The sequence below is a fragment of the Gorilla gorilla genome, chromosome 13 (genome assembly GCF_029281585.2).
Source record: "Gorilla gorilla gorilla isolate KB3781 chromosome 13, NHGRI_mGorGor1-v2.1_pri, whole genome shotgun sequence".
NCBI lineage: Eukaryota > Metazoa > Chordata > Mammalia > Primates > Hominidae > Gorilla > Gorilla gorilla.
In genome coordinates, this window is record NC_073237.2 from 123630263 (window position 1) to 123646039 (window position 15777).

Below are 15777 nucleotides of genomic sequence, written 5' to 3' on the forward strand. Positions count from 1 at the left end.
TAAACATAACACTTGTATACTTTTTCTCCTGTCAATTTCTCTTTTTCCAGTTAAATTTGCAGGCCTCAGGGAAAGAACTAAGAGGGTAGAGGAAAAGTTTTTCTTCCCTCATGGTTATGTTCCTAAAGCAACAAAATTGTAGACTACAGCAAATTCTGGCTTGCCCCTAGCCATCTACAGAGACCTTTTTTCTTCTCTGATGTTGATGAGAAGCATGGATACACAGCCTGTTTATTCAAATATTTATTGTGTAAGCTGGACACCACAATAAGTGCTTCATACGTCTTTTTTCATTAAATCCAATGGGAAGGCACTATGATGATAAATATTTGTTGAGTTAATTCATTAATCAAACCATCAAACCCCATTATATAGTTGTAGGAACTGAGGTCCATGAAGGCGATGTTTATTGCCTAAGATCAAGCAGTGAGTTAGTGGTGACTCAGACAGGGCTAAGTAGATACCAAGCAACATTTATGCACATATAATTTCTCTACACATGTAGATATTTATTTAAGTTCAGAGTTCTATATTTTCTGTATGTGATCTTTGTTTTGGAATTTTTTGTTAAGCTGTAATTTACATGCAATAAAATGCAGATATCTTAAATATACAGTGGGATGAATTTTGACAGTTGTAGCTGATTGATTTTTTAATGTTATGGTGTCAGTCAGTTCCACTTAATTGCATTATCTATGTATTGAGAAACATCAATCTCTAGACATGGGGAATGTCATCGTGAACTGACAGCTAGTGAGCCATGTCACAATTTATTCGTTATGATTGCTCCCATAGTATTTTCTTTGTTCACTTATATTAGTGGCATTGTATTAACCCCTGAAATGAATTTTTTGAGATGAACCTGAGGCAACATTTATAGCATTTTTTGTCTGACTCAAAAATAAATTTCATGAATATGCTGTATAAGGCAGTTCACTTCAGCTGTTAGTGGAATTGTGAGCCGAGGGATTGACTCATGGGCTTGACCCCACAGAAAGTTATGAACTGGTCTGTGTGTTTGCCCTGTCCCTTCTTTAGACACTTCCCCAATATAGCTGGCCTCACCCTCCCCTGTTACTCCCAGCCTCCTTTACAGAAGGAAAAAAAACAAGGGGGCATGATGGCTCTCCTCAAATATTTGAGATATTTGAAGGGCTTTCCTATACAAGTGATTTTAACTTGTTTTATATGGCCCCAAAGGACTGGCTGGCTTGCTTGCATTCATTCACACTTTCATTTAACAAAACCCTGGTAAGAACTAAGTCTGTACCAGATAGTATGTTAGGTGCTTAGGCTTAGTACTGAAAACAGGGAACCCATTGTGAAGCTTAAATTGTAGGTGGGGAGGCGGGTGTTAATCAGATTCCCTCTTTGTAATTCCTAGTTTGGGAGGGAGAGTCAGGAAGAAGGAGGAGTTTGGAGGGAGCATTCTAGGTGCTAAGGGCAGCTCAGCAAATGAAAGGGAATAGGAGAAAGGCAGTATGGCTGGAGTGCTGAGCGGGGAGTGGTGCCAGACTAGGCAGGTGGTTGGGGGTGTGGGAGTGATGGTGAGGAAGTTAAGAAAAGATGAAGGGTGTAGGTGTAGGACCAGCTGGTGGAGATAAAGGTGTGATGGATTTCAACTCAATATAGAAAAATCTGTTTAACAGGAAGAAGGGAGGACCTGGGTTGTGGGGGTGTTTCTTATCACTGAGAGTGTGCAAGTAGAGACTGGATGGCTATTTTTCAAGTATCTGGTAAAGGATACACAATTGCAGATAAAAGATTAGACACTAGAAGGTCCTTAAGTCTCTGGACCTGGAAGTCTCTGAAGTCTCTTCTAACCCAGTGAAAGAGACAGAGATGAGATGTCTTCATGGGATTTTGTAGAGAAGATACCTTCCATTGGCATCTGGTGGGTGGGAAATGAGTTGGTCAGCGTCTCTCAGGGTAACTGTAACAAAATCACCTATTAAATGTATTTTAGTTTAAAATTTAGGTGCTTGGATCTCATTCCTGAAGATTCTAATTGAGGAGGTCTAGGGTAGGAACTGGACATTTACTTATTTAGATGAAAAAAAATTATAAAGCAAACTTTGAAACTTTTGCATGGAACAATAGAGACTCTTTAGGAAATCATGATGGTGAGGGATTTCTTAAGTCAGAAAAACAAAGACCATAAAGGAAAAGATTGAAAATGTCTGCATTAGAATTTGAAAACTTATGCATGATCAAAGATATCAGAAACAAAATTTAAAAAGAAAAACAACTATTTGGAAGAAGACATCTGTAATTTGTTAACAAAAAATGGGTTGGTATTCAGAATATACAAATAATATCTACCAATTCTCACGCCTGTAATCCCAGCACTTTGAGAGGCCGAGGCAGGCGGATCACTTGAGATCAGGAGTTTGAGACCAGCCTGGCCAACATGGTGAAACCCCGTCTCTACTAAAAATACAAAAATTAACCAGATGTGGTGGCACGAGCCTGTAATCCCAGCCACTCGGGAGGCTGAGGCAGGAAAATCACTTGAACCCAGGAGGTGGAGGTTACAATGAGCCAAGGTCGTGCCACTGCACTCCAGCCTGGGTGACAGAGCAAGATTCTGTCTCAAAAAAAAAAAAACTACCAATTAATTGGAAAAAGACCAATAACATACAAAAAAGGAGGGGGGCAAAAGATTTGGAATAGGCAAATCATGGAACAGGTATCCCAAAAGGCCAATAAGGAAAGAAAAAGATGTTCAAGCTCTTGAGCTATCAGAGGAATGCAAATTAAAGCCGTACCTCAGTGAGACACCATTTCATACTCTTCAGACTGGCAAAAACTAATGCCTGACAATCCCAAGTGTTAGCTAGACTGTGGAGCAACTAGAATGCATATGCTGCTCATGAGAGGGTAAATTGGCGTACTCACTTTGGAAAGCAAATGTGACACTATGTAGAAAAAATAAGAGTGCACACATCATGACCTTGCAGCTTCACTCCTGGGTATGGAATCTAGGGATATGATTGCACTGGTATTCAAGGTGGCATGTAAAAGGATGTTCATTACAGCGTTGTTTAAACATTGGAAACAACCAAAATGTCCGTTAATAGGAGAATGGAGGATATTGATGCAGCAGGATATCATATAGCAGCTAAAGTGGGTGGGTTAGAGCTACAGGCATCACCATGAACAAATCTCAAGAGCAAACTGTTCAGCCAGATGAGCTAGTTGCAGGAAGATATGCATGGTATAGTATTTACTTGTGTAAATTTTTAAAACATGCTAAACAATGCAGTATATTGGAAATGAGTAAGTACATAGTATAAATATAAAACTATAAGCAGGCAGTATAAGCCCAATTAGTGATTGTTTCAGGGGAGGGAGAGATGTAAATGGGGTCAGGGAGAGGTACACAGGGGTTTTAAGTATATCTGTAATGTTCATTATATTATTCTTCATTATTCTGTATCTTGAAATATTTGATAATAAAACAAGTTAGAGACAAAATTCCAGGTGGTTCTGATACACAGGTAGGTTTGAGAACCAAGATCTAGAATCAGTGCTTCTCAGATTTCAGTGTGCATATGAATCCCAGGGAAATCTTGTTAAAATGCTGATTCTGTTTCTTAGGTCTGGGGTGGGTCCTGGGACATTGCATTTCTCACCAGCTCGTATCAAAAGACCACACTGAGCAGCAGAATCACAATGACCTTGGTGTTCTCTAGGAATCTCACTTCCTAGGGACTGCAGAAACACCTGTTCCAAATAGTAGGCATCCCTTCAAGGTCTGGGCACAGCTGGGGGCAGATCTTGTGAATCCCAGCAGGGAAACCTTATGAACCTGGAGAGTTAGACTTTCAGGGGATTTCCCCAAAGAAGTAGCTCTGCAGGTGGTTAAGGGAAGTATGCCACAACATATGTTGCCTACTGAATTATTTTCCTTATATTAAGTTTCCGTTTAATACAATTTGGTCATGCATTTATAGATCCCGCATGGAGTGATGTTTCCCATACCAAATTATACTCTGGGCTGGAAAACCCTCAAGTGTTGACCTTACAGGAAAAGAGAAGCCAAGGTTGCTGTCACTGAAGAATTAAGAAAGGAGGGAGCAGGTGTGCAAAACATCGTACTTCACAGGAACCACTTAGTTAGTAATGTTTCCCAGGTTTCTGGATGATGGGTCTTGAGCTGAGAAGAGTGTGACAGACCTCCCCGGCTTCTGCTGTGGGCACCCACACCCGAAGACTGCATATGCTACTGACGAAGGGGATAAAAAGAGGCTGTTTTACAGTTTGCCAGATTTGCTATATACATATTGTGCTTTGCTTGCACAATATTTTTGTTCCTGTGAAGTCCTGTGTACTTTGTGTCTTTCTTTCCCACTGCACTGTAAGCTGTATGAGAGCAGGGACCGCATATCTCAGGTTCAGCACCTGGCACAGTGCCTGGTACCTTGTAGGTACTCAGTAACTGTTTATTAAGTGAGTGAAAGAATTTTCACTCAGATACAGTATTTTAAATTAAACTTTTTATTTTGAGATAATTATAGATTCATGTGCAGTGGTAAGAAATAACACAGAGACATCTCATGTACCCTTTACCAGGTTTCCCCCAGGGGCAGCATCTTGTGTAACTATAGTAACTATAGTACTGTATTGCAAGCAGGAAATTGATGTTGATACAATCCACTGATGTTTAGATTTGCCCAGTTTTACATGCAGTTTTATTACATGTGTAGGTTCCTGTATTTACCTGTATTCACAGACAAGATACAGAACAGTTCCATCCCCAAAGGCTCTCTCATGTTGCCCTTTTACAACCACACCTCCCTCCGTCCTCCCTCTATAATTTGGTCATTTCAAGAATGAATCATACAGTTTGTAACCTTTTGGGATTGACATTTTCCATTCAGCGTAGTTCCCTGGAGATTAATCCAAGTTGTTGCGTACATCAGTAGTTTGTTCCTTTTAATTGCTCAATAGTATTCTGTGGTGTGGATGTACCACAGTTTGTTTGACTGTTTGCCCTTTGAAGGACATCTAAGTGGTTTCCAGTTTTTGGCTCTTATCAATAAAGCTGTTTTGAACATTTTTGTGCAGGGTGTTGACCATACATTTTCATTTTTCTGGGATAAATGCTCAAGAGTGCAGTTGCTGGGTTACATGGTAACTGCATATTTCACTTATAAGAAACTGCCAAACTGTTTTCTGAAGAGGCTTAGCTTAAAATTTTATAGTCCCACTTGCAATGGATGACTGGTCCAGCTTCTCCACTTCCTTGCCAGTATTTGGTATGGTTACTATTTTTTATTTTAGAGATACGATAGTAAAGGCACTGATAGAGATCGTTATTGAAAGGAATCTTGCAGTGAATTGCCACAAGTCTTTATTAATGCTAGTGAACCACATAAATTTCAGGGACACATGTCTACATCAGAAACTTAGTGGACACACCGATTCTGTAGGAGGTGTGCTTTCCAGAATTAGAGAAAAGAGAAGTAGAATGAGAAAGATGACTGAAAAATGGTAAACAATAACTTCAAATGTACTTGAAAGTATGTCTGAGAATGTATACTGGCAGTTGTTGGGGGGTGCAGGGAGAAGAGAAAGGGAAAGGAACCCACCTGTGTTCAAGTAGAGCAAATGTAGTAATTTATTCACAATTAATTTATTCAACAAATATTTATCAAGTGGCCTGTTATGAACCAGGAGCTCTATAAGGTACATCAGGGCATGGTGATGGCCAAGACAGGTAAGATCCATGACAGTTAGAATAACTGGCATTTATTTAGTGGCTACTGTGTGCCATATGATCTCTTTCAGTCCTCCCATGGAGACAGATATTGTTTTAACCCCCTGTTGCAATGAGGAAACAGGCTCAGAGAGGATAAGTAACTTGTCTGAGGTCACGGTGGTCATGTGTGATGGAGCCAAAATTCAAATCCAGGAGTATCTAACCACTTTATGGTTGGTGGATCTTGCTAAGGGATGGTAAACTTAAGATCCTGGTACAAGGAACACATGGTATTGTACCCCCAGAAACAAAACAGGGGAGCAGGGAGCTGTCTGGAGAGTTAGAAGAATCAAAGTGCCCTGATTTCCTGGGTCCCCTTTTGTTTTGGAAATCTTTCTGCTTACTTCCTACTTCGTATGTCTCAAAGGTCTTCAAGAGGACAGAATTGTTCCATTTCATTATTAGAAGTTAATGTGGGCCAGGTGCAGTGGCTCACGCCTGTAATCCCAACACTTTGAGAGGCCGAAGCAGATGGATTGCTTGAGCCCAGGAGTTTGAGACCAACCAGGACAGCATGGCAAAATCCTATCTCTACAAAAATATGAAAATTAGCCGGGTGTGGTGGTGTGTGCCTGTAGTCCCAGCTATTTGAGAGGCTAAGGTGGGAGGATTGCTTGAACCTGGGAGTTTGAGGCTGCAGTGAGCTGTGATGCTGCCACTGCACTCCATCCTGGGCCAAAGAGTGAGACCCTGTCTCAAAAGAAAAAAAGAAAAGAAATTAATGTCATCGCATCCCTGCTTTTCTGTGGCACTTTACTTATCTTCAGGAGGAGAGACAGCTGGTCCCTTCTATGCAAGAAGCTATTCTAGCACCTGTTGTTAGGAGGCCCTGGGCTCCCTACAAGCCTAAAACTACAGTCTGGCACATGGTTTAGCTTCTCTGTCCCTCAATAAGGAGAATCCCTTCCATCTGTTTCTTACTGTCTGCCTATCGCGGAGCAGGGGCTGAGGCCTTTTCGTAGAGCTCCTGACTGTTGGTAGGCTTCTGAACAACTGCCTGTTACTTCTCACAAATTCTCTCTACTGATCTAGGAAGAGTCTCCCTTGTCGCTGTTGCCCTTAACTCTTCTACCAGGCCTAGCCACTGCTGAGGCCTGGCCTTGTGGGGTCTGTTGTGAGGTCAGCACTAATCTCAGTGTCAGTTGAGTGATGACCTGGATCTCTGCGTTTGGCTTCCCCTTGGGGGCTGGCTGACTCCTTTTCTTTCCTTATCAGTTTTAACAACTCTTGACTCTTTGGAGGAGGTTGTCCTGCTTTCCAGGAATGTGACTTACATCATGGAAATCTGTCTAGCTTCTACATGGAGCTGGAAATCTTTGCTCTCATCCCAGGCCATATTTAGAGATTTCACATGGAGGTCCTCAGCTCTGTTCATGCCTGCGAAGTGTGATTCAGCATCCTCACATGTTAACTTGCCAAAGCAGAAGCGTTTATATGTAGAGCCTGGACCACGTTGCCTGTGGGAAACTTGGAGTTCTTTTTGGTACTTGCCTTGTTCAGGTCACTTTCTCTAGCCAGGTTTCAAAGTCTCTTCCCCTTGTCATGGCAACAGGGGGTCCCAGGTATTTTCTAGGTGAGGTCAAACTGCTAGGCCAACGCTTTTAGGGAGGAGATGTAGTGCTGAAGCATGATGCCATCCTCAGCGCTGCCCTGGGAAGCCTGCTGCTTGGCCCTGGGTCTCCCTTACTGCTACCTGGGGATAAAAGGCAAAGCATTTTATTTAAAATTATTTTAAAATTTAGTAATCATTTATGCCAACTTTCCAGGTCCCTTTCTAAAAACCTGAGAGGGATCCATATTACTAATAAGAGCTGGCTGGATGTGGTGACTCATACCTGTAATCCCAGCACTTTGGAAAACTGAGGTGGGAGGATCACTTGAGGCCAGAGTTCGAGACCAGCCATGGAAACATTGTGAGACCCCCTGCCCATCTCTACAAAAAAAAAATTTTTTTAATTAACCAGGCATGTAGTCCCATCTACTCAAGGGGCTAAGGTAGGAGGATCGCTTAAACCCAGGAGTTCAAGCCTGCAGTGAGCTATGATTACACCACTGCACTCTAGCATGGGCAACAGACATTGTGCTTAGAACCTTGTCTGCTTTTTCTTGTTTATTCTTTATAACCCTGCTAAGTAGATGATATTTTCAATTGCATTGTACAGATGAAGGAACTAATTCCCAGAGAGGCTGAGAACCCATATCTGTGACTGAAGTGCGTGCTCTGAGGGACTACATTGCATCTCCTCCCATGGATAGAAACCTGGATTAAGTTAGCCTTGTCCTTCCTTATAAAGAGTGCTACAGAATGGTTAACAGGTTTCCCAGGATTCCTGAGTCATCTGGAAAAGGAGTATGTTTCAAAGCATTGTTTGTGGACCGCCTGCATCAGAATTCCCCTGGCTGCTTGTTAAAATCACAGATTAACTGACTTACAACCTCTCGGAATAGGGCCAGGGAATCTGCATTTTTGCAAAGCTCAGACTCTAAAGTCTGAGGAACATGTCCTCTGACATGGTGTCAGAATTTTCTTCACTGACACACTAATCAGTTTCTGGGTAGGCCTAAAACCAACAGTAGGGATTTGGGAGACTATGCTACAGGGATTGACAAACTTTTTCTTTAAAGGGTCAGTTCGTAAACAGTTTGGGCTTTGTGGGCCATATGGGTCTCTGTTGGAGCAATTCAACTCTGCTGTTGTAATCCAAAAGCGGCCATAGACAGTTCATAACCACTGGGCATGGCTATGCTCCAATAAAACTTTGCTTTCAAAAACAAGCGCTGGGCTGAATTGGGCTGTAGTTTGCCAACCCCTGATCTAGAGTCATCCTGGCCCACCAGCCCTCTGACAACCCCTGTTTGTGGAACTTATTCTTACACTACTTTCTATTAACTATGGAGAGCTGTATCAACTAAGATAAAAATTGCCTGATGTAACAGATAAACCCTGAATCCTAGTGACTTAAGGCAATAAAAGTTATTGCTCACTCATATCAGAGCCCAGTGAGGCTACTCCTGGTTAGAATCTTCTATGTGGGCCGGGTGTGGTGGCTCACGCCCGTAATCCCAGCACTTTGGGAGGTTGAGGCAGGCAGATCACCTGAGGTCAGGAGTTCGAGACCAGCCTGGCCAACATGGTGAAACCCCATCTCTACTAAAAATACAAAAATTAGCTGGGCGTGGTGGCAGGCACCTGTAATCCCAGCTACTTGGGAGGCTGAGGCATGAGAATTGCTTGAACCCAGGAGGCGGAGGTTGCAGTGAGCTGACACTGCACCATTGCACTCCAGCCTGGGCAACAAGAGTGAAACTCTGTCTCAAAAAACAGAATCTTCTATGTGGTCATTTAAGACCCAGGCCCCTTCATATTGTGGCTGTATCCCTCTTGGGCCCCAGAGTCCTCTCCATGCAGCTGGCAGATAAGGAAAGAGACCAAGGATTATTCATGGGAAGGTGTTTTTTTTTGGTTGGTTTTTTTTTTTCTTTTTTTTTTGAGATGGAGTTTTGCTCTTGTTGCCCAGGCTGGAGTGCAATGGCACAATCTCAGCTCACCGCAACCTCTGCCTCCCGGGTTCAAGTGATTCTCCTGCCTCAACCTCCCAAGTAGGTGGGATTACAGGCATGCACCACCATGCCTAGCTAATTTTGTATTTTTTTTAGTAGAGACAGGGTTTCTCCATGTTGGTCATGCTGGTCTCGAACTCCCGACCTCAGGTGATCCGTGATCCGCCCCGTTCGGCCTCCCAAAGTGCTGGGATTACAGGCGTGAGCCACCGCGCCTGGCCTTCATGGGAAGTTTTTAAGGGCTGGGTCTGGTAGAGGTGCCCCTCATTTCTACCCATATTTCTTTGGCCAGAGCTGTTATTGTTCGGGATCCAGAAACTGATTTCTCAAGTCCATGAGGCCCTTGGTCTCTAGATTCATTCTGTTTTCATCTATCTTTGCTTGAAACCCCTCCAATTCTTTCCTGGGATTGTCTCTTCATTGTGAAGAACCTCACTAAGTTCAGCCAAGAGGAGACAGTGCTCAGCTTCACTCTGATTGTTTCTAGCCACTTTCCCTAGATCTGCAGGCTTGCTGAGTACATGGTCCACCTTCTGAATGACTGCAGGTGTAAGTTTTACCAAATATTTTGCTACCATCTAATATAGATTTCTATCTTTCCAGCCTCTGAGATCCATTTCCTCACTGGCTGCTGCCTGCCTACTACTTTAGGTTGTTGCTATTGCGGCACCCCACTGCAAGATACCTACTTCTGTATTAGTTCAGGTAAAACGGCAGCTTTAACTGGTAGACTCAAATTCTACCTGATTAACACAACTAAATGTTTACATTTTGCTCACATCATATTCTAGTACAGATGTTTTTTGTGGTGTAGCCTTCCATACAGATGTTCTTCATGGTGTGGCCTTCCATGTGGTCAATCAGAGACCCATGTTTTTCCATCTTGAAGCTCTGCCCTCCTGCAGGTCTCTACAGCCTCTCTGTCCAGCTGGCCAAAGGCTAGGAGATCAGGCACATTTCAGAGGATGCGCTGGAAGTGATGCATATCCATCACTTTGGCCTATATTGTCGTGGCCAGAGCTCAGTCTCATGGCCACACATCCTGCAAGAGGGGCTAGGAAAGGTAGTCCAAGCCCAAGACAAAAGGAGAACAGGTTTTGGCATGCACATAGCAGTGGCTGCCTTATAGGCCAGGACTCTGGACTGAGGGAATAATGGCCAGCAGAGAATTATAATGGCTCATTAGTGGGGGTGGCAGTGGGCAGCCTGCCCTGGTAGAAGAGGTGCTGTCAGGCATTAGCTAGTATGATTCAAAAGATATACAAATACCTTCATTAATGCAGTAAGCATTCACTGCATGTCCACTATGTGCCAGGCAGTAGGCCAGACACTGGGGCCTTGGGAGGAGAACAAAGCTCCCCTTGGAGCTCTGGGTGAGCCATTCTACTCCTAACCCTTGTGCTGGAGGCCTAGAGGCCAGAGAGCCTGGGAAAGGAAGAGGGAAGTGGCTAGGTCTTTTTAACTTGGCTGGTTTGAATGCCTCCTACAACCCAAGAAATGCAGCCCATGTAGGTCAGCCTGATTCCCACTATTAGCAAGCATCCCTCTGCGGTATGTTGAATGAAATGTAATATGGGGGAAGGGAGGGCAACACATAGTGGACATTCTCTTTATAGCTTGCTCCCTGGTTGTTTTCATAGGACGTTGTTTTCCTTCTGTGAGGCATCTAAGGAAGGTGGTGGGTCTAGGATATAGGGTTATGTGTTTGTGTCTAGCTGCTGGTAAAGTTAGGGAATTGGCACCGTGTCTTAGATCCCCCTCAGCAGAGCTGATGGCAGCACAGGGAGGACCCAGTGCTCTACATCCTTGCTTTTTTCGTGTTATTGGCTATTCATGTTAGAAGGTGTTGCTGTTGTTAATTTCCTAGTGGGCCTGGCTGAAATTGAAGCGGCGGGTTGAGCTCTGGGCTGAGACAGAGCATTTAGTCAACAGCCATTGGGCATCCGCTCTGTGCCCGATCTCTGTCCAAGTCCACTGGCACTCCTCTCACTGGAGCAGCCAGTGATGCGGGCTTGGTAACTGATATGTAGGGGAATGGCAGTAGCCTCCAGGAAGGTCTTCAAAATGAGCTAAGAAAATGGGCATAGAGGACATATTTAATACAGATTGGAATAGACCATGGAGGGAAGGTTTTTATTCTTTTTTGGAGATTTTTGGGTAGAAAATCATATCACTAGAAGCAAGAATGTAGCCTGGGTAATATCTGGAACACTTTCAAACTGCATGCATTGATGTGTTGCCCATTTTCAGCCAAGAGAGGGAGGACTACAAAAGGTTAAATTTCTCATATAAGATTAATTCAGCCATCTCTGTGAAATGGTGGAAGCAGAATGCCATTAGACTCTCTAATCTCATTCCTCTCATGCTGTCTTTCTTGGAGCCTGTCAAACAGTGTCCTGGCAGAGAGTCAGTTCTCTGGTTGCTAAACATCAGAGTCAGTCTCTTTCTGCATGTGCCAAGAGGGCTGTAATTTAGAAAATGCAACCTACCTTTTAAGAAAGGATGAAAAGGTACTAAATGCACCTTTCTTTGCATGTTAGATCCCAAATGTTTTGAATATAGTAAACATGTTATTCCTATATAATTTTATTTTCTATGTTATAGAGTTATTTGCATGACATATTAGAATCAAACTTATTAAAACTGTTTATATTTTGTGGATCTCATGTGGTTTCATGAGTATTGCTTGGGTGCTAAATATACTAACTAATAAGATTTGTGCCTTTTGAGTGTGCAACTGTGCTTTCAGGATGAAAACGTAGTAACAATTTTGCCCTTGTTTTAATTACTCTTCAACAACATGTGATTTTTGAAATCTGATTTAAGCCTTTTTGGGGGGTGGGTAGCTGCTGCTATGTAAAAAGCTGAATATACTTGGACATTAGATTTTCTGTTAGTTCTGGTCTTTTTTCATATTGCCACATAAAAATCCTAAATTAAAGGGGGACAGAGGGTGGAGCCTACCACGATTGTGAAGTTTCTTTCTCTTACTTAAAATATAGCATTAAATAATGCTGGTTATTTTTATGTTGCATATTTGGGACAGAGAGACTCTCTTAAATGAAAGATAATTGCAAGATCCGGTTCAGCAGCTTTGTCCCTTGCCTCAAGTTTACTGCAGGGCTTCTCTCCTCTCTGGTTATACAGAAATGAAATTATAAACCACCAGTAGCCTTGGAAATTTCAGTCGATTCCAAATGACTAAATATTTAATTCAATCATTGCCTATACTTCCAGGGATGACTCTGGCATTTGCTTTTTATTGAGGGCTCCATGAAAGCCAGGCTCTGCAATGGCTGCTGGGGACTGTGTCTGTTGCAAGGAGGCTCCCCTGCAGTGAGGAGCCGGGGCACTGCAAGTCTGTTCCATAGCAGCCCTTTTTGCAAATGGTAGTTGATTTTTGCAGAAGGTTTGTGGCCAGATCGCTATGTATAATACTGATGAAGCATTTTTGTTCCAGCTCTGTCTCGGAAGACCTAGGCTGTAGACGTGGGGATTTCAGTAGGAAACATTATGGATCTGTGGAGCTGGTAAGTTTATGCTGTCTGTTCAGTGGTAGTACATTGATTTAGATTTAGAGACGATTGCCAAGCTCATCAGATCTTTTGTTGTATATTTACTGTTAGACCATGTGGGTACAGTGTAAGGATTGGATTGGAATAAATAACTATACAAAGGCTATGATAATTTGATCATCTTTATCTATTTGTTTTTATTGTTACATACTTTTTAATCTTGTCTTCCAGTTTGTTAAAAATATGTTACGGCTTGGTATTTTTCTCTGTGTATATAATTAAATAAAACAATTTATGAATTAAGAAAGGTGGCATTTGGCTTATATATGATCTTTTTCCTAAAAGTTTATAAATCTAGTTTTCAAGGTTTAAATATTATTGAAATACGTATTCTGATTTTCTGTATGTTTGCTTTCTGGGTGTGTGGTAGGAGTTAGAATATTTATGAGGGCTGTTTTTCCCGTTAAAAGCATATTGGTTGGACTAGATAAATGACTATTATGGATGATCAATATTTGGAATGAAAATATTTACATTTTCCTTAATGAGAGACATTAGTGTTTGTGCTATGATTTTTAAAATTTGTGTGTTTTCATTTTAAAAGAGCCATAATGAAAGCATATAATAGTCTCAATATTTTTTAAAGATAGAATGTGATTTTTTTCCAATTACATGAAAATCTGAACAAATTTTCAGAAATGTGCTCATAAAATTATATTGATTATTATTTAACACTGTTAATGACATTGTCTACTATTTCTATTTATTAAAAATGAGTTGCTTGTATCTATTTGTGTAGCACCCAATTTTCCCCTATTAATATAAGCTGCATCCTTGCAGAGTTTAAGTAGTAGAAAAATTTATACCGGAGTTGTGTACCAGTGGCGTTCTACTTGAACTCAAGCATATGTTATGGACCTGACTGTGTACCTAGCCTGGAGCTGGGTATTCTTGAAAATATAAAATGAGTAAAAGATATAGTCCTTGTTCTTAAGGAGCTTACTGTCCTCTGGCTGGGCAGATAAGACACATAAAATATCTGAAGAATGAATTTAGCCACATAAAAGATACCTCAGTTCATTCAGTCAACACCTGTTCTGTCTGTCACTGGTGACACCACACCACTTAGACCACCACCTCCCCTGAAGGAGCAGGTGCATAGCTATAAGTCAGAGTAGGAATTGGTACTGTGAAAGAGATGCATGTAGAGCACCACGGGGGTTCAGAGAAGGGAGGGATCACCCATTCTGGCCAGGGGTCTCAGAGACACACCATGGAAGACCTTGCAGAGAGCTGTGGGATGTGGGTTGGTGGCAGAGAGGATAGACAGTAGGTATGAGCTAACAGTATGATTCCTGGCAATGCCGTGTCCCAAGGCAATGAGCAAATGGTCCTGCCTAGCAAAGAGCTTTGTAATTACAAAGCAAGCAAGCTTTGGAATCAGGTAGGCCTGGGTTCCCATACCAGGTCTATTACTTATCTTTGTGACCAGTCAGGTTACTTCTCTGAACCTCAGTAATGCTGAAGAACATGTGATCTGAAGTCATTCTTGTTTCATGATTCACTAATTGTATGATCTTGGACTTCCTTTAGCATCAGTTTTCTTATCTATAAAATGGGGATATTTCTGTTATCTACCTTAGAGGGTTGTTATGAGGATTAAATGAGATCATGTACATAAAGTACTTAGCACATAAGCACAGTTTATGTTAACCAGCTGCAGTCATAAAGACAAAATTCAGTAGCAAAAGTAGAGCCTTGACTGTCAGGTGAATACTTTGGACTTGGCCTAGCAAGTAATATGGAGCTCTTTTAAACAGTGACAACATTATTTGGGGGAGATAACATGGGTGTGAAAGATGGACTCTTTAAAGATGTGGGGAAATCACAGAATATCAGAATGGAAAAGTACTTGAGAGCAGTGGTTCTCAAACTTGAGCAGACATCAGAACTCTCTGGAAGGCTGATTAAAACATAGATTGCTGGGCCGTAGTCCCAGAGTTTCAAATTCAGTAGATCCAAGGTTAACCTACAATTTGCAATTCTAACAAGTTCCCAGATTGATATTGATATTGCTGGTCCCAGGATCACACTTTAAGAAGCTCTGCCTTAGAGGACCTCAGCTAGGTCATCAGTTATCCTTGGCCTGATGAGGTATCCAGTTGACCAAACGTTCTTCAATCCATTTGTTCACATTTTTCCTCTGGGGCCATGACTGTGTGTATGTGTATTTGTAGTTGACTTTTTAGAATATTATAAAATACGTTTTAAATATATTTTAAAATTCCATGTATAATCTTACCTTGCAGCAACTGCTTTCATCTCCTTGTGGTACCTTCCAGTCCTTATAGCTACAAACCTCATTTTTATATTGTTATAATGAAATTATGTGTTTAATTTAATTTTGCATTCTTCTTTTTCCATTTATACTGTATTTTCTAAATGTCTTCTTATATAGTCTTCAGAGTCATATTTTAATGGGTACATGATAGGCCAACATAGTGATAAATGATTATCTGTGTAAATTTTGTAAAATTAGGTTGTTTCTCATTTTACCATATTAAAAATGACATGTGTGCTGGTGGTCAGGAAGGTTGGGAAAAGTGAAATGAGCAGAGCTCCGTTCTTATTATCTGAGGATCTCTTGAAATTCTGACTGCAGTGTTTTAAGAGGAGCGTGATGTTTCCTCTCACTTCTGAACAACAGAGTATTATTAAATTACAAACCATTATGTGTTGCAGGCTTATGAAAAAGTGAGTTTGACTTTTCTTATGCCTGCTGTGATGAAAATTGTTGGGAACCCAATAAGTGTTGGGCATCTTGGAACTCAAACTTTCCAGAAAGGCGTCTAAGATTATATAAAATTGAAATTTTAGCATGAACTTCTCCTGACCTTGAACAAGTCACAAGTCTTGTGAAGAATGAAGCTCGGCCAT

General features: G+C 41.6%; 1 protein-coding gene across 3 annotated transcripts in view; it reads left to right on the forward strand.

Moving 5' to 3' along the window:
* The window catches only part of GARNL3 (GTPase activating Rap/RanGAP domain like 3), a 170291-nt gene that overhangs the window by 28752 nt on the left and 125762 nt on the right, over positions 1 to 15777 (forward strand). For 2 of the 3 annotated variants that reach the window (XM_019033704.4, XM_055351193.2), the window contains one exon: positions 12786 to 12855. In XM_019033704.4, coding sequence (XP_018889249.1) covers positions 12786 to 12855 — 70 coding nt within the window. Of the gene's footprint in view, positions 1 to 11733; positions 11836 to 12785; positions 12856 to 15777 lie in introns of those variants that run through there. The other variant, XM_055351192.2, reaches the window with a different exon arrangement.